The 20,333-nt window shown below is 33.4% G+C and overlaps 1 protein-coding gene across 4 annotated transcripts in view; it reads left to right on the plus strand.

Annotated features, from left to right (window-relative positions):
* LOC123541750 (chitin synthase-like) overlaps positions 1-20,333 on the plus strand; it is a 78,120-nt gene that overhangs the window by 35,390 nt on the left and 22,397 nt on the right. For all 4 annotated transcript variants that reach the window (XM_045327323.2, XM_045327321.2, XM_053531041.1 and 1 more), the window contains 13 exons: positions 3,545-3,649; positions 5,215-5,330; positions 5,524-5,635; positions 6,381-6,578; positions 7,734-7,821; positions 8,698-8,811; positions 9,671-9,726; positions 10,223-10,275; positions 10,933-11,029; positions 14,224-14,297; positions 15,309-15,459; positions 16,595-16,648; positions 17,279-17,437. In XM_045327323.2, the coding sequence (XP_045183258.2) occupies positions 3,545-3,649; positions 5,215-5,330; positions 5,524-5,635; positions 6,381-6,578; positions 7,734-7,821; positions 8,698-8,811; positions 9,671-9,726; positions 10,223-10,275; positions 10,933-11,029; positions 14,224-14,297; positions 15,309-15,459; positions 16,595-16,648; positions 17,279-17,437 (1,377 nt within the window). The remainder of the gene's footprint in view (positions 1-3,544; positions 3,650-5,214; positions 5,331-5,523; positions 5,636-6,380; positions 6,579-7,733; positions 7,822-8,697; positions 8,812-9,670; positions 9,727-10,222; positions 10,276-10,932; positions 11,030-14,223; positions 14,298-15,308; positions 15,460-16,594; positions 16,649-17,278; positions 17,438-20,333) is intronic.

A 20,333-nucleotide genomic window follows, 5' to 3' on the forward strand; every position in this document is an offset into this window, starting at 1 on the left:
ATGCATGTTACATCCAGTTTTCAGGTGTATTTTGACCTATCTCTGATGGTGCGGATTTTTGTGTGAATTTTTTTTAAATTTTTTTTTTATAATTTTACGTTCCTTTGTTGTTACTGTAAATAACTTATATTGTAACTTTTTGCAATCTCTTTTATTTGGCATAAATGTTTGCCTCAATGAGACAAGGAGTTTCATGCACAACTCCCAGTCCTTTTGACAGCTGGTGGGCTTGACATATTGCCCGTGGGCATCTAGTTCTCATATTTTTCATGAGATTTTAAAGAGAATGTTCTGTTATACCCCCATGTAGTAAGCTTGTCTGTCTTTCAGTCAGTAGGTTTTCATGGCTTCCAGATGATAACTCATGAAAAGCTTGACCGATTTAAATATTGTTTGGTACATAGTTACAGGTCAAGTTCGACTTTGGGGTCAGTAGGTCAAAGGTCAAGATAACTTGCAAACGCTTTGGCCTGGGATCATAGCTTTTGTAACACAGGTGTAACATGATAAAATACAGGTTGTTTGAATTTGAGGTCAATAGATCAAAGGTCAAGGTCACAGTGATTTTGAACAGTTGAACCGTTTCCGAACGATAACTTGAGACCTTGAGCCTAGGATGATAAAGTTTGGTACACAGGTGTCACATCATGAAGAACAGGTCAAGTTTTACTTTGAGGTCAGTAGGTCAAGGTCACAATAAGGCAAAACAGTGAAATGTTTTTCAGATTATAACTTGAGAATGCTTGAGCCTAGGATCATGAAAATTGTTAGGGAGGTTGATTATGACCAGCAGGTGACCCCTAATGATGTTGAGGTCAGTAGGTCACTGGTCAAGGTCACACTGACCCGGTTCTTTAAAATGATGCACGGAGGGGCACCTGAGGTCTTCCTCCACCATTAAAACTGGAAAGTCGCCATATGACCTATCCTGTGTCGCTGTGATGTTAAATTCAACAAAATAAATAACGGTTCTTTAAAACGGTTTTTGGACAATAACTTCAGGATGCTTGGTATGAGAAACACAAAATTTAGTACAAGGTTGGTCTTGACCAGCAGATTACCTGTATTGATTTAGAGTTCCAAAGGTCAGGATGACCCAGAACATTTAAACCTTTTCCATACAACAACTTGAGAACACTTGGGCGGAGGATCATGAAACTATGGAGATTGAATTTGAGGTCATTAGGTAATAGCTCAAGAAAATGCTGCTTTGTTATTGGCTTAGTTCTTTGATAAGGCCATATTGTGGGGGTATAATTCGTCACTCCTGTGACAACTCTAGCATTAAGCTCATCTGAGCACAAAGTGCTCAAGGTGAGCTTTTGTGATCGCCCTGTGTCCGTCTGTCGTCAACAATTTGACTGTTAACACTCTATAGGTCACAATTTTGACTTAATCTTTATGAAACTTGGTCAGAATGTTACCCTCAATAAAATCTTGGACACAATTGATGTTGGGTCATCTTGAATCAAAAACTAGGTCACCAAGTCAGATCAAAGGAAAAGCTTGTTAACACTGTAGAGGTCACATTTAAGACTATATCTTCATGAAACTTGGTCAGAATGTTAATATTAATGATCCATAGATCAGATTCAAATCTGGGTCAAGTGGGGTCAAAAACTAGGTCACCAGGTCAAATCAGGGGAAAAGCTTGTTAACACTCTAGAGGTCACAATTTTGGCCCAATCTTAATGAAACTTGGTCAAAATGTTACCCTCAATAAAATATTGGACAAGTTTGATATTGGGTCGTCTAGGGTCAAAAACTAGGTACATGTAACAAGGTCAAATCAAAGGAAAAGCTTGTTAACACTGTAGTGGCCACATTTATGACCATATCTTAATGAAACTTTGTCAGAATTTTAATCTTGATGATCTATAGGCCAAGTTAAATCTAGGTCAGGTGGGATTAAAGACTAGGTCGCTAGGTCAAATCAAAGGAACAGCTTGTTAACACTCCAGAGGCCACATTTATGACTGCATCTTCATGAAACTTAATCAGAATGTTAATCTTGATGATCTTTCAGTCAAGTTTGAATCTGGGTCATGTGGGGTCAAAAACTAGGTCACCAAGTCAGATCAAAGGAAAAGCTAGTTAACTCTTTAGAGGCTACATTTATGATCATATCTTAATGTAACTTGGTCAGAATGTTGATCTTGATGATCTTTATGTCAATATGCCAGGTGAGCGATACAGGGCCATCATGGCCCTCTTGTTTATTTGTTCTTGTTGTAAGAGAAATTGTACATTTTAGAATACAGATTACAGCAAGTCACATTTTCTTTATTTTGACAATACTTATTTCAAAGCCTGACAAAAGCATCCAGTACTGTTATTAAAAGTTGTTATTCACAGTTCAGCTATATTTCATGTATGGATAAAACAAATTATGTGATCTGTGATCATTATAAATGTGTATACAGATAAAACTTAAACATGTGAACAGTTTATTCAATAAATAAAGTGTAATGCAAGTCTTTGTGATGTTATATAAAAGCAAAATTAGGATTTGTTTTACGAGTAATTTCAGAATTACAATTAACACAAATAGAAAAAACCAAGCCTGCACAAGAAGGCTAATCCCTAGACTGAGCTCTTAACCTGCCGTGGTGCAAATAGATTGTTAATGTGTGTCTGTTAAGTCTTGTAAACAGTGAGTTGCAATCTAGTAACTTTTAAGTTTGTATGATTTTTAGCTCACCTGAGCACAGTGTGAGCTGTTGTGATCACCTTAAGTCTGTCATTGTGCTTCTCAACAATTTGCCTGTTATTAAACACCCTAGTAGACAGTTTTTTTAAATGTTAAAGGGATGAGTTGAAGTCTGATCGATTCCCGATTGAGGCAGTGCCTTATTTCATATTAAGAATTTATGGTTACTGATAAAAGAGTGGATATATTGAAAGTGTCTGTAAGAATCTATGGTTACTGATTAAAGAGTCGAGATACAGGAAGTGTATGTAAGAATATAAAGTTACTGATTAAAGAGTTAAGATACAAGAAATATGTGCTAGAATTTATGATTGCTGATTAAAGAAAGGAGATACAAAAATTGTCTGCACGAATCTAACGATACTGAATAAAGAGTGGAGATGCAGAAATATTCTGTATGAACTTTTTCCATAACTTGTTTCTTGAAAGCATTTTTCTGTCGACATTAATTATAAGACTTGATACCTAAAGCAGCATCTTAAAACATACAGGCACAATCAGGGCTTTATAAATTAATAACAATATTGCAGAGATCGTTATGCGTGTACTATATCTCCTTGCGTCTTTGCAATAAAGGTAAATTTTAGTACCTCTTAGTTTCTACAGCAATATTTAGAATTTAATCAGGAACTTGTTACGCATCTGATTGACCTTGTAAAATATATCTAAAATGATAGTTGTATTTTTAAGGTTTACAGAAAGGATAAAAAGTGCAAACCTTAATATTATTTTAATAACATTGTTTATGAATGCACTGATGGTGAGTTTGTTTTGTTTGGTAAAGAATAATTTTAACACTTTACCTAAAAGACATGATATCGTTCCAAATTTCAGTCCGAAAACACAACCTCCGTGTATCATATTTGTTCCTTGTTTACCAAGTACTGTTGCTGGTTGCTACGCTGATCGCTCCAAGTTCAGTTCTTCTTGTTGTATCAGGTAAATTACGCTCACATCTTGTGTGTCTTTTGTTATATTTAAAATATTGAATTTGCGGGATAATAGCTATTTTATGCGCCACTGCTTAAGATGTTTGAAAAGATACACTATGCTTTTATATGAGCTTCATGTCTCTAAACTAGCAAGTATTTGTAATTCACCGACAATCCGGTTTCAAGAAATAATTCATAGAAAAAGAGTTCTTTTAACACTATTTATGCACAATGGGTGATTATACGTCGGGCATAATAATTTCAAGAGGGCACAGTCCAAGTGAAATTATTTGTACGACGTATTACCACCCGAGTGTTAAAACACTCTTTTGTTATGAATTAATTCGATTTGTTATGAATTATTTCGATTCTTATATACCCTTATTATAAAACAGTAGAAAAAATGTAGTAGTGCTCTTCCTTGGACACAACAAAAACATTTACGTCACCGCACGTTAACGTTACGCCATTCTAGCGTAAGAGTGTTTTAAAAGAGAAAAGCATTAGAAAAGTATTTAAAATATTGACTTTAAAAATATCGTTTAGACACTCTCACTTATAAGCTAAAATTGCCAACTAATCTAAGAGATGATTTAAATTCAAATTTGCCTTACTGTCTGAAAAATCAAAACGAATGTTCTTATGTTTTCAAAAAAATTGAGCCATTATGTTATTATAAAAGCAAGAAGAATAGACGGCTGAAACTTTATTGTAGGCTTAAAGAAGGAAGCATTTTAATTTATTCTTAATTTCGTGCAAAACGTCCAATATTTATTCCTAGGCATAGGAAATGTATATAGCTGCCGCAGCAGAAAAAAATTAGCAGAACCTTTAACTGGTAACACATGATACATACGTAAATAACATATCCCTGACCTGTGAAACTGAATATATTTACTGTCTTCTTATATGTCACTGCAAATGTCATCAAATAGACTTAGTAATAGAAAGAGCATTGAAACTCGAGGGTAAACGATTTGTACGAGGGGGCGTAGCCCCCGAGTATAAATTGTTTACCCGAGAGTTTTAATGTTCTTCCTGTTTTGTATCATAGCCATCCATATATGGTAGTTGTAGGCGTTCCACATTGCCATATACAGCAGTTCAGTGAGTACTTAAAATCCTTGCTTTACAAATGTGTAAAGCCCAGGTAAAATAAACTAATACGAGAACAGAAAATCAATAAAATACACTTTGCTGTCTACTAATCCAGACACGCTGGCATACTTTCCTATCCAACAGTACGGTAACTAGCGTGCGGGTATTAAATACCTGCACACTTTTAGTTACCGCACCATGTACTCGGTGTATGCGATTTACCTGAACCAAATTTGTTAAGAAAAAACACCGAGCTATGATACAATGATGTGTTGGAAGCATTAGTGACTAAATATAAATTGCAGTTCAGATTCAGATTATCCATTTCCATAATGTTTTTGAATATAGCCGAAACCTCTAAAAATGCTGTCTTTTTATTTTATATTGTTGTATTTATCATCTAAAATTAGAAAATAATGATTTACATATTTTCAGATCAACTTAAGTCTATAACATGATTTATCTATTTTCTAGGAGGACTTAAATATGGAATGAACTTTAACCCTGAAGCAACTTTGAGTCTTCAACTCGTGCTGTGTTTGTGTTTCACGCTGATCTGTTTATATACTTCACAGAGAGTTCAGTTATATGTAAATAGAAAGATACATAATTATGCTTTGCTAACCTCTTAACATCTTTAAACTAACTTAAGATAATAAATATCTGTATACACTTTTATATGTGCTTTCAAGTTCAGCAAATATGTAAAGTTGCATTGTATTACGTTTTCCTAAAAATGTTGTGAGATTGCGTATATTGACACATACGTTCACATTTTTTAAGGCTGCAAAATTGTTAACCTGCTTTTACGCCATACTTATGATGATTGTTGCGGTTGGAACAGCAGTTGAAATTGTAACAGACATTAGAGGAGCACCGGGATCTGAAGCTAGTTGTATGATATTCTTGTTATTCTAACTACGTTCACATAATTAAGGAAATATTTGTACTTCCCACTTCCTTTATACATATATCCTAGTCGCTGTTGCATATGTTTACTTTTGTTTCGTCAAGCATTTAGAAATATGCAAGGGGAAAAACTCGGAGAATCAAGTTATAAAATACTAGGGTTGTCTGTATTGATTGAACAATGGAATCCATGGAAACTCCAGTTGTAAGGTGTAAATGTTGTATAGTTTGAATTAGTTGCACCTTACCACTGTTTGTTAATTACTGCACAAACAATGTATCCTTTTTTTTTGCGTGACGAACCCATTCATCTTTAAAATCTAGATATTTTATACACCTTTTAAAGATGAAAGCTTAATTTTGATAACTGTTCAAACATAAAAAAAAAGAAAAAAAAAAAAAAAAAGCGGAGTTGATTTTAGCTCTGTGAGACCGACTTGTCGACTCCAACTAAAACATGACTCCAAAGCTCAGATAAAGCTGATCTGTTTACATGATTTGTTAGTCCGATTGTCCTTTTGTTGTTAAACATCGTAAGTTATATAGATTTTTAAAATGTTAACTGGTCGACAGACACACTTAGTAAAGGTTTTTTTATAATTAAGTCAAGATAACGTTTGGATGATCTTATTTGATTTTGGAAAAGCCTTTGCCACACCATACATTAAGATATACTGCTCCATCAAAACAATTTTCTTGTCTCATTAATTATAAATCTGCGTGTGTTTCAGTCATCAGCGACAAAATTAGGATTTCCACCACAAGTGTCTACCTGTTCTCCGTAGCTGGGCTGGTTGTTCTAGCTGCTATTTTACATTTACGCGAGTTTCCATGTGTTTTCCATGGGTTTGTCTATCTGCTGTTTTTACCTGCTGGATACTTGATTTTGATAATATACAGTATCTGTAACATCACTGACAGCTCATGGGGTGAGTAACTTGAATCCTTACGTTGTTTAGATAAATGAATATATCACCGAACCACTGTTGAGGTGAGTCACTTGAATGCTTACGTTGTTTATATAAATGAATATATCACCGAACCACTGTTGAGGTGAGTCACTTGAATGCTTACGTTGTTTATATAAATGAATATATCACCGAACCACTGTTGAGGTGAGTCACTTGAATGCTTACGTTGTTTATATAAATAAATATATTACCCAACCACTGTTGAGGTGGGTCACTTGAATACTTTCGTTTTTTTATATAAATACAAAAAGGTAAATATATTACCGAACCACTGTTGAGGTGGGTCAGGCGCTGTTTATAATTATATAAACGAACGAGTCACTTAAATGTTTGCGTTTTTAAATAATTGATCTTTCAAATGACAGCAGTACTTGATATTTTCCAGGAGGTGAACTCTTGAGTTGTTTAAAAAAAAGCTTTAAGCTTTTATCACCAAATAGTTGAAATAAATTAGTATCAACTAAAATTAATAACTATTACATTTCCTTATCGCTTTTGCATGAAAGATTCTCATTGTCTAATATAAAGCAAATTAGTGTTGCTGATAATAAACGAATCATTCAGAAGACTACAGAATTGTGTTTACGTAAAAATATGCTTTAAGGATAAACGATAACATGGAAAATCTGCATAAACGAACAAATACATATATAAATATGTGTATTGAGACACAAGCTCAGTCAATAGACTGGTGTATGCCAACACAGCAATTGTACATGAAAGAGACCATCAAAGTCTGGCTTTAATAGGTTACTAATGCAGGCCTTAAAGGGTAAACTTTGTTACGGTGTAAGTTTTGCAAACATATTTTGAATAGTTATAGTAATAGTTAGAATACGTTGCATTTTGCTGAAAATGTGGTTTTTGTTTCGTTTTAGATACGCTTACGAACTCTTCACATGTTCTTACAATGCTTAATATTTTTACTTATTGCATACGCTATATCCGTTTTTGATGAAGCAATAATAGCCATCAGGAGCCATTCATTCATTCGTGGAACAAACTTCTGTGTTGCCAATCTATACTCATGCATGAATTACGTAATTTGTTTATTGCTCTTTATAGTAGTAATATTGTATGACGACGTTAATGTTGTATTCAATAAAACGATAGGAACAAGAGAAAGTACGGAGGAAATCACTATACATCGCAGTACATCATGGCAAGGGAAATTCAAGGAATTATTCCAAAACATTTTCTTGTAAGTTATCTTTTTACTTTACTCGGGCTTCAAGGTATGTTTCCTTACAACAATTATTGGAAAATAAATAAAAAGTATTTTATTCAGTACTAAATAAAACTCCTGTTTAGGGGCAAAACGTAAACATTGAAATTAATACAAACATATTAACATCAAAAGATAACAGGTAGGGTAGATTTCTCGGAAGCACAGAACACCACAAACACGGCTTCAGAGCCACACATTTGCAAAGAAGGCCCATAACAAAAAGAAGCTGTAACGGGAAAATATTACAAACGGGTTGCTTCAAATCCAGCAAGTACATTTTAATTTTATGCAAAATATATACAAATGGGAAGAAAGGGCCAGGGGTAGAAAGTGGGTGGGTGAAGGGGTTGAAGGGGAAAGTAGAACAAGGATGAATATATAAAGGGAATGCTACGTTCCTTAGTCACAGTTACACTACAACGTTAACAACAGTAGCGCAGACATTCATGTATAAAAGTTTTGATTCCATCAAATTCATGTATAAAAGACACATACACACACGCACGCACGCACGCACGCACGCACGCACACACAACTCGCTATCAGATAAATAGACATGTAAGATTCCTAGAATGAAGGTGGGCACGAAAACTTATAGTAAATTGGGAGGGGGTGCCAAAACAAGGGAGCGCAATTGCAAGGGGAAAGGATGGGGGCGATAGGAGAAGTGAGGAGAAAGAGGAAAGAAACGTTAACAACAAACAAGACAACATTCGGAACACAAAATACAAGATAGACAGAAACAAGCTGAAAATAGGGACATCGCCTTTGAACGGTAGGCAACAAGCAAATGTTTACTTGATCAACCAATGAACAATAGCTTTATTTGGACATTGTTTGTGATTCCAGTTGTTGCTTTAATACAAAAGTGCCAGCAGATCCTACACCATCAATTGAGACAAAAACGCTTGGAACACAGGCTGCTCTCTCTGATGATGATGATGAAGATTCTATAAATAAGAGGTAATACGCACTGTAGTTTAAGAAATAATAAATCAAAAACAGTGATTATTCATGTTTTGAATTTAGATGCGAAGGAATTATATCATGAGGGCGCAGCCCGAGGTATATAAGATACGCATCTAAACAGCAAACGATGATTTTATTCAAGAGCAAATCACTGCTTGAGATATATTATTTTGATTCTGACATGTAATCAAGGATTATTATGTGTGTACTTGACGATATTCATTAAATATTTACTTGTGTTCTGTTGTGTTCTTTTCTAGCGCGCTGCTCTGCCGTTTGACGCTATGGCGTAATAATTGTGACGTCATAAAAATAAATTGTAACACTAATAACACACTTTTCAGCCTTCTTTCTTTAATACGAAAACAAGTCGGGTCGTTTTAAAATGATAAATACAGAACGCATAATTTTCTTCAAATACATCAAAATGCTTTTGAATTCTTTAGATATTAATTCATTTGAGCCGTATCATGAGAAAACCAACATAGTGGGTTTGCGCCCAGCATGGATCCAGACCAGCTGCGCATCCGCGCAGTCTGGTCAGGATCTATGCTGTTCGCTTTTAAAGCCTATTGGAATTGGAGAAACTGTCTGGATCCATGATGGTCGCAAACCCACTATGTTGGTTTTCTCATGGCACGGCTCATTTATGTGTAAAAGGCGTTACTTCATGCATTAAGATAAACAAATGTCCTATAAACGATTAAAATGTTGTCTTGTATGTAAATGTAACCAAACATAAATTGATGTTTGCAGTACAGTATTTTCATTCTAAAAAGTATCATCTTGTACTTTGAAATCACATTGATATTGCTGTTTGGAAATATAAAAGCATTCCTTGATACTGTTTTAGGAACTGTGATCAAGCCTCGCAAACGGAGATGAAACAGAAATTCTCCTCAGATACATGTACGTAAAAGTGTTTAAAGAACGGTAACACTTGTATTTCTTTTTCCTAAACACACACAATTTGCTGCTGTGTTTTAGTTTTGTACTGTACATTTTGTCATGTGATACATCCTTAAAACTTATAATACGTTATGAGCATATAGCTGTTGCAGTGCATTGATGTCGTGTAAGGTTTCAAAATTCAGCCTTTTATATATTAATTATTTGTATCTCCGTTTTGGGTTTTCTATACATAATCTTCCTTCTTTTTATCTTTTGCTTGTGAATTGATAATACATTTCTGGAATTATATGCAATCCTTACGATACCGAGCCTTGTTTTCATACATCCTTGCTCTTGGACCATACTGGAAATGACATTTAAATGTCAATTTCCGGTTGTATGATATTTTGAATTTTAGCACAAGTGTAGGTATATTCTTCAATGTCGTGTTTTTGTATCTATACATTATTACGTAAAATTGTCTTATAAAACATTTCGGTTTTTGCTTTTTTAGCGCCAGAGTATGATGATGATCTTGCTGTTGAGGACTGGCTTGATCAAGATATGGTACACAATTTATGATCAAAATATTCAACGTACACGAATGACATGACTACTGATGCGGTTATAAAAAAAATTCAGTGCATTGTTTTAGAATAATTTTGCATGCATTACAACCATATTTGTTGCTTTGTTGTTACTTTTGTCCAAGTGTATCTTATCTGGACTTAGCTAAGTAGGGAGAGAGGTGGTCTACGGATCGCGGGGTCGTGAGTTCGATTCCCGGGCTGGGTGTATGTTCTCCTTGGCGATTTAATAGCAGACATTGTGTCTGAAATCGTTCGTCCTCCACCTCTAATTATTCGTGTGGGGAAGTTGGCAGTGTCCTGCAGAGAACAGTTTTGTACTGATACAGAATCCAGAAACACTGGCTAGGTTAACTGTCCGCTATTACATGACTGAAATTCTGTTGAAAACGGCGTTAAAACCAAAACAAACAAACAAATTTTATCTGTGGTAATGATAACAATCATATATGGACTGCTTAGATCTAGTTGTTTCAATGTCGTTGACTACTAGTCAGAATATTATATTTTCAAAGTTCTGCCTTTGATAAAAGTCTTTACAGTCTCAAGAATAAGTATCATTTAATAAGAACGTTGGACACAATATAAACTTTATGTAAGAGTTTCTATTATACACGAGGTATGACATACATTTCAGATGACGGAAGCAAGAATTTTAAGACAAAATGGCTTTGATAAGACCTCGTTTATAAGTGGTATGACTGAGAAGGAAATACAAGACACTGGTATTAAAAGTAAGATGACTATTTATGTTCACCTCCAGATTGAAATGGGCTGTAATGCACAGACTGAAATTTAATTAAACTTTTGTAAAGTCCCTAACACAGAGACTAAAACTACAAAAGCTTAGATAAATTGATCAACAAAAGATACAAAATTAAAATGAAAACTAAAAAAAGTTCAGTATTTAAAAAATGTTTGGTTGAATTCTTTCATTTTCATATAATGAAAGAAAGGATAAAGGTTTTTTAATATGGATTTTTGTATATGACAGTTGAAAGATCTTTTAGATATAATAGCCAAAAGCCTGAGTAGGATGGAACAAATACTTTACTTTGTTCTTTTTGTATTGATATTTCCCATATATTTTTTCCCAAAATTTATGTATAATGTGGTGCTTACATATTGTAGAGATAGTACTTATAATTTTAAAGTATGAAAAACAATTAAAAATTAACATTGATGGCAAATGAATAACATTTAAGACCGCATACAAAACGTAAGTCTTGATTTGATCATTTTGTATCCAGTCATTGTTCATCATCTTATCCAAAATTATACCTAGATTACTTTGGGAAGAACAATGCAATGCAAAAAAGAAAAGTCAGATACATACATACTGCATGATACCAGAAAATGCTGTATTTCAAATAAAATAAATTCAGAACCATTTTTAAGCTGAAGTTAATGTATAATTGTGACAAGACTGGCCGTACCGGCGACAATAACTATCAGAACAAATCAACACCCTTAACAATATTTACAAATTTATTTACATAAAATGAGTATTACCAATGAATAAATGATATGTAGAAAAGAAACTGATTATAAGAAAGAAAGAAAAAAAATCAAAGTTCAGTATCTCTAGATACAAAATTCTGACAGTTCCATTTTAATGTGACGTGGCACAGATCTTTCAGTTAATTGCGAACTTTAAGTAGCACAAAAAATATATAACATATCTTCAAATCAAGACCCTTTAAACCGTGAATACGTTAATTCCGTTTTTGGCTCCCAATGGTGGTAGGTGATTGCATCCCTGAGCTGACTTCAGAGGATAACAAAAAGCAACGTCTTTGCGGTTTTCGGCAAAACCATGGGACGAAAGCTCTGCGCTGGGAAAATCACATCCAGGCGAGTGAAGACAAGTGAACCTCGGGCATTGTACTTCCGGGTTATGACACCACCAGGTAAAATCGTCTGGCGGAAGAAGCTAAAATATATAACATATTGTAAGCACCATAGCAAAACAAATATGTCAGGGCATAAAACTGCTCCTTTGGGTACACCATACCTCCGTAAGCTCCCATAAATAATACGTGCTACTTATATAAAATATATGTGCTACTAAGTTCATACGTCACGTGATTAAAATACGTCACTAATTACTTCCATTATTACAAAAATTACTTACTTAAAAGACTAAAGTTAAGGTATGAAAAAGATATGAAAAGTTTACGATGAAAAAAATATAGTAATGGAAATGATAAACTGCAGCTATTATTTACAACTAGAAATTAACAAAATTCAATGTAAATCAAACGTTATACAATAGTTGGCATCCATATAATATCTAATGCCATACAACAAAACGGACATTGTATGTATATGCAATAGACTGGCACACAATTTGAAATTACAATAATATATTACATACACAGTACTAGACTTGCCATATAGATTTATACATTACAGTGCAATACAATATCGGCGTTCCATAACAACGAAATGTTTGTCATAAGTTTTTGAAACAGAGTACTTTACAATTATCATGTTACAAGTTTCAGTACAAATCTTACATCTTATATAATCGAAACATTTTAGACTCCTCTTTCGAAATAATTTACAAAAGTCTGAAAAATTTAATAAATTATCCCGACATACCGAAACTAGCTAAAATCACATGCCGAAAAGTAAATGTTACAGAATTATGCAGAATGAACAAAAATTTACCAAATAAAAATCGTAATACAAAAATCATAAAAAATCTAACAAATAAATTTCTTACCCCGATCGAGCATAAATTTCTAGAAAAATTAGTCTGACATAGATTCGTCTATTGTCGGAATGTGGTGTGCGCTAGGCATATCTAGTCCAGTCTATTTGTAGGGTAATGTCCCGCCAAATACTAAATTTCATGGGACTCACGGCTAAGCCGTGGACTCCGACTATTTTTTATTTTCACGGGATTCACGATATAGCCGGGAAATCTGACTATTTTGGCGCGGATTGAAATTGACAATTTAAGGCCCGTTATAGTGGTTTTGGGGATAAGAACATAAATTACTGAAGTTTATAAAATATCAACTTTCTTATTACTGAACCGAATTTAATGAAATTTACATGGAAATCTAAGTTATGAAATACAGAAAAATATGAGAGGATGTCATACGTAAAATCTGACATTTACCTCAATAACTCAAAATTTACAAAAAAAAAAAAATGATACAATACCTGCATTTACACTACAGATAAAATAAGGCCCGTATATCAATTTGTGACAGTAATGTTATTTGTACCAATTAACACATTATTTAGAAAAATAAGAAAAAAACTCTCCAGTATTTTCCCTAAAATTAAATATTACAATGATATTACTTATCTCAAAGTTTTTTTATCATACAATTACTTCATTGTACCTTTTATTTTTTGTCATACAGATGTACAAATAAATCAGGGTAGGATTATTCCTTGTGTCATGTAAAGATCTCGAGTGCAGTGTCTACATTATGCTACATGGTTTTACACATTTGTATTCATTTATCTAAACTACGTCCTACTTCAGGTATCCGACCCACTAATACCTAATTTTAGGTGCCTGGTGACCCCATGTTTTTTTATATCATTTGAAAGAGTTGTGTCTGCTGAACAAGAATTAGTAAATGAAATGACTATAAATAATATGCAAGAATCACTACAGACATGTTATCTGACAGCGTAATGATAAATCTTACACTGTAACAACTGGATTTCTGTTGAAATATCATTGAAGACTATAAAGTAAAAAAAAAAAGAAAACAGTAAAAAAAATATTGTTGTAATGTAATTTATATTTTCCTTTTCAGTAGACAAAACACACTTAAATATTACCAAAATTATATGAGCTTACCAGGCATCACATTTTGATATGTTTTAATTGCGCTGTTATACAGAACTGGATAATTTAAGGGTCATATACTTTAAATGCTGTTTTTACGTGTGTTTGTAGATAAGGGGAAAATACATGCTTTATTGGGAAGGATACAGCAATTAAAGGACTATGAGATTCCTGTAAACGTTCCGGTAACTATGAACTTTACTATAACACACGACTACGTGTTCGACATTGTATCAACAATAAGGTTTTAGTGAACATTTGCAAATTTTAAAAACATGAAATAATAATAACGACAGTACTTTTAAGTGACAGGGTAATATTAATCAACATTAGTGCAATGATATTTGAATCTGTATGAATTTTAAATTATTTGCCTAAAACAGGATGAAAATTGTAGTCGCACTTTGTTCTTTATAGTATATTTCTCGATTCAAATTATTTTGCTTAATGGGAATTTCATAACGTTATGCAGCAAAATATAAAATAAAATGGAACTTTGTGTTGTGTGCGTCTTCCTAACGTCACAATACGTCTGATGTCATGTCTGTTTACGCGCGTCTGTTTCCCGCGCTGCGATTAAAACTGAAATGTACATTTCAACATAATTAAGCATAAAATTAAAAAGAAAATTTGTTTGTTGTACGAGAATATGGAATATGTCTCACCTCGAAGTGAGAAATGTTTCACATTTTCACTCGCGCTACGCGCTCGTGAAAAGATTTGAAATTTTCTCACTTCTCAGTGACATATATTCCATATTCACGATTATCCTCTATATATTATAATTAACACATCTTTATATGATTAGTTCACCTAGAAACGCAACGTTTTTCCTCGATTGTCTCATAATTCCTTGTACATGTAAATTTCAAGTTTGTGTACTAGTATTTTAAAATCGTGAAGAAACCTGATTATCTTTCAAAACCAAAAATCAATTAAGTGCAGTTTTCTTGTCAATTATCAAGTTAAAAATATTGAATGTAAATCAAGTGTTGCGTTTCTAGATGAACTCAGTATATCTGAATGTATAAGATGCATTGTAATGAAGTAATAGTTTACAGCTCAGTGTTGTATTTTGTTTACAATGAATAAATAAATCTACAGATGTAGTTCATTAGAAACAAGTTCAGGTATTTCAAAAAAAAAAAAAAATAACTCTACTAAATTCTGCAATATGGACTTTTTTTCTCGCTCAGGAAAACGTTGAATGTTGGTTAAAAACCCTTGATTTGTTGCAATACAAGGACAATTTCATTCGCAATAACATATCAACGCAACAGGAAATGGAAGTTCTCAAAGACCTCAAGATTAAAGAGATTCGTACTGACCTTGGAATTACAAAATATGGTAATATTTTCAAGAAGTAGTGTGTATGTTCTGTGAAACAATTTAAGATTAAGAAATTCGAGGTGTGTGAAACTTAAGATCAAAGAAAGTTAACTGTTTATACATGAAATACGAAATCTAAAAATACCTTAAGATTTATAGTTTGCTTTAGTGAGCACATTTAATGGGCATTATATCAAAGTTAAGGGCCATGAATTATCCTGTTAAATTCAAAATATACAGAATTTCATTATTTTTTTCAAAGCCATTAACTTTTTAGCTACCAAACAAAATTTTTAAGGGCATGATTCATGGTCAAAATGGGTGATTTAATGGTATTTTAACATGTAACCCATTAATATTGTGTATGCCACCTTTTCTCTGACTTGATAGCAAAATCTCTAGAGATAAACAACTATTCTTAACCATACTGCAACATTGTGAGGCCATCATCAAAATGACGATTCTGTATTATGTGTACTTTTTCATTCATTATTAAGTCACACATGTAAGAACAAACGAAACTTCAAACTATCTTTAGATAAAGTTGTTGCCACTCCTTGTTTATGAGCATTCTCGTTATCGTTGAAACATTGTTTGTCACTGCCGTAGTTATAATCTACATGGTAGCCATTGTAAAGATATTTGGGGAAGTTATACATTGAGGGATCTCTCCATTCTGCCATGGGTAAAGATTGGTATAATCTGACTACGTCGCTCCTTCTGACAGAGGTAGAGGAGTCTGCTAATAATTGTTTATAAAATTTGTGGTATTTCTAAGCCCTCTAGGACTATCTTCAAGCTATTTATTCAGTCCATTCTCTGTTACTTGTACCGCAAGTTCTGTTGCAGTGATAACTCCATTGACAATAGTTCTGAATAGATTTTCATACTTGTGAATTTTTGGATTCCCTTTCAAGTTTATATTACGAATAATCATGTAGTGTTATAAATACGAATGATCTGATTTTATGATTCTGTTCTACACTAAATTAAACTCTTAAACTAAATAGAAAAAATAACCTGAAGACTGCTGTATTTTAACTACCGTTGAATACCAGAAACAATACTCTGAAAAGTTGATATCACGTTTGGATTCACTGAAGAATATTGTATTCAAATTTAACATGTTAGTTTACACATTACATATTTACAGGTCATATCAAGAGACTGGTAAAGGGAATAAACCAACTAAGGAAACCAACAATTGGTAACATTTTTCGTTATGATTTCACTGTTAATTATCCAATTTGTTCTGTTAAATATTTTTGTTACTGGTTGAATAAACTTTTTATTGTGTTTCCTTCCTGGCTTGAAGTACAGGCATTCAGAGATGTTTAACCTTTCTGAAAAAAGTCTAATATTTGAAAACTTGCCTCATTCTTTTGTAAAAAATTCTCTTTACATTCATTTACTTTTGAAAGACAAATCATTGTTGCATATAGATACTATGAGGTAGATTGTGAATTTAGAGGTCAACTATGCAGGGCTTCGTCAATTTTTTATGTGGTAAACGGATATGAAATGTTATATCGAAAGGTCGAAGCTTGGACACGTTTTGCAATATATACATTCACTACAATAGATGACATTTGTATACTCAGCCCCTTTTAGTTGCATCTTTTGTGCAAAGAGGGACATGCTTTTATTCTTAAGGAGGCGTTTAGAAACGCATCAACATGGATGCATTTTATATACAAGAACATTCATTAATGTCAAATATAATATTTCGCTTTGTATGTACAATTCCTAACTTGAAACCCAGTAGATTAAAAACAATTTAAAAAAAAATGACTACATTGGAAGCGGTGTATCTTTAATATAAAACTTTATTTGGTAGCGGAACAGAAGCGTGCTACCATCCAAAGACTGATTATAAACCATGAGACACTAAAACTTGAAGATGTTAATGCTGATGTATATGCCTATTGGGAATATCTCCGAAAGAGATGCCTCATACCACAGTCAGCTGTGTTTGAATCAGATGAGCATTTGAAAGGTAGGTTAATGCAACGCGCATAAAGGACAATGTAAATTTTGCAGGTCTCCTAGGCAGCTGGATAATGTGTTGCGGCTCCGCTCACTGTGCCGGCTCCCAAGGTCGCCCGCTGCTCATTTAATAGCTCCTTGATAATAAATAGGTGCAGGAAGCGGACTTGTATTAATCAACAACACTCCCCCCTGTTTTATTTTCAAGAGAAACTAAAATATATAGATAGTAATTTCAACTGTTATTACGCATACAACTGGAAAGTTTTCTATTGCACACACTGTGTATAACAGGACATGATCACATACAGAGGTATTGATCTTTTTGTGGTATATCGTGTATTATTGCGGCGTATATTGGTTTTGACATATATTAACTGATGAATTCTTATTTGATCACTGACTCACTTGATGTATGCTACGATATGTTGATGTATATTTTTGAGAGTATTTCGACACGTCTCTGTTTGGCTCTTAGTGCTTGTAGATTAAAGACCATCCTAGACAATATAGATTCCTATGACAAAATCAACACATTGAATTTAGCCAATGATTTATTAGATAGACGTATTAATACATGCAACAGAGAGGTTTTAGCATGTAAATTGTCGAATAATGACATAATACACAACTTCACCAATTTAAATATTGATAACAATTTATTTAAAATACTTGGTAAAGGTCCTAATTTTGTACCTACGAGTAAAGATACTGATCAAGTAATAAAGGAACAAATAAAAACTGAAATATATCAAGGTATTAAAAAACTCGCACACACAAAACAGGACAGCTTCACAAATAATAGCATTTTGAAGCTGGGTTTACATAACCCATCTATGCCCAGGGATACGTACGAGTATTGTATTGATGTATTGGATCACATGGATACCATGATTACAGAGGTTAATTATAATCACCCCAGAAAGAGCAATGTGTCTAATTCCGAATATAAAGCACTCATTTCATTGGCTAATAGAGAAGACATCATTGCTAATATAGCAGATAAAAATCTTGGCATAAGAGTAAACAACACATCATGGTACATTAATGAATACAACAGACAATTAAATGATAATAATGTATACCAACCAATTGAAGAATATGATATAAGTTCTCTGTTGGATTCTGGCGTCACAGATTTAAATAACATATACAATAAATATAAATTCACAGTTGCAAATGAGTTATTTGATACTCAGATTCTCATATATCGTAATAAACACGATATAAAATTCCCAACTTTAAACATTTTACCCAAGGTGCATAAGGTAAAAGACGAACCAAGTGTTGATAATGAACACTTATTGAAAGACAGGCCGATTATAAATGGCATTTCTACTTTGAACACTGAACCATCTAAATTACTTGGGAATATGTACAGATGCTACTTCAATGACATTTTAAATTTCTTTCTTAAATCCGGTTACAAGGCACCTGTTGTACATAGCTCAATGGAGGTAGTAAACCGATTAAAATCAATATATCTTGATACAGACAATCTAGACAAAATTTTCTTTGTCACCTTTGATGTAGCCTCATTATATACATCCTTAAGTAATACCACTATTTTCAACACAATCGATCATTTAAGTCGGCTATTGAATTTAGACGATAGTATTCGATATCTCATGCACGATTTGTATGCATTTATAAAACGTTATGCAATATTCAACACCATGGAGGACAGATATTTCTTACAAAAATCTGGTCTTACTATGGGCAGCTATGACTCTTTTGACGGAGCCAATCTGGCACTTTTGTTATGTGAACTTCAGCTGATAGAGTCACCTATAACGAACAATATAATAGAATATTTCCGGTTTGTTGACGATGGTTGTGTCATTTTATACTGCGAATTACAAGAATTAAACACTTGTATTAAGTATATTGCTGAAATATACCCTCCAGAGTTAGAAATAGAGTTCACAGTCAACAAAATCTTCACAAATTTCTTAGATTTAAGTTTTGGTATCGGGTTCAGCACCATTTTAGATGGGCAAATTTACTTTCACATATACCAAAAAGAACGTAATAAATACGCCTACACTCATTTTAATAGCAACCATCCACCAGGTGTACGCAAGGGTATCATAAAAACAGAATGCCATAGGTATGTTAGAAACTCAGTCAATAAATTAAAATATAAGCACATGATTAAATTGTTTAAGCTTAGGTTACATAGGTGTGGTTACCCTTATAAGTTTATCAATAAACATGTTTTAGATTTTTGACAATTCATCAATAAGTACTGGAGGCCGTTTGTTTCGGTATAAGAAAAAGCAATTTAAGACAAGATACTGTCCAATTACATTTAACAAGCTAGACAGTAGGCATATCATTGCGAAAAAGCTTCTGAACAGGGCAAAAAAAAGATTGTTTTTTGAAACAAATGAAAAGTAAGACCTTGTTACTAACAAATAGAAAACTCCACAATAAAATGAGAAATTATATTGATAGAACCAATAACTTGTTTAATCAATATAATTTTATGGGATGCATAGGTAATGGTATGGATATTATTACACGTTGGTGTATTCCTTGGTGTAAAAAATATGCAGCGTTAGGCGTTGACCTGCTAAGTTTACGTTGTGGCATTCAGTTAAGTGTATGAAATTAGTAAGAGGTGGCACATAATTTGCATGCATGTTGGCTGCAGGTTGAAATTGAGGATCGTATGTTTCTAAGGCGGTGCCCTACTGTTTATAGTTGTACCTTTTAGATGTTCTTGAATCTCCTAGTCGGCGGTGTTGATGTGTTTCGTTTATCACACCAGTTGTATGGTTGTTCATATTGGCGGTTTCCCAAGTTATTTCTATGTCTTAATTGTGTGTGGTTTGGCATTCTTGCATTGTGGGATAGAATACTCTGAAACACGGAGTTCTGTCGGGTATGTAGCGATTGATATG

Source organism: Mercenaria mercenaria, chromosome 19 (genome assembly GCF_021730395.1).
Source record: "Mercenaria mercenaria strain notata chromosome 19, MADL_Memer_1, whole genome shotgun sequence".
NCBI lineage: Eukaryota > Metazoa > Mollusca > Bivalvia > Venerida > Veneridae > Mercenaria > Mercenaria mercenaria.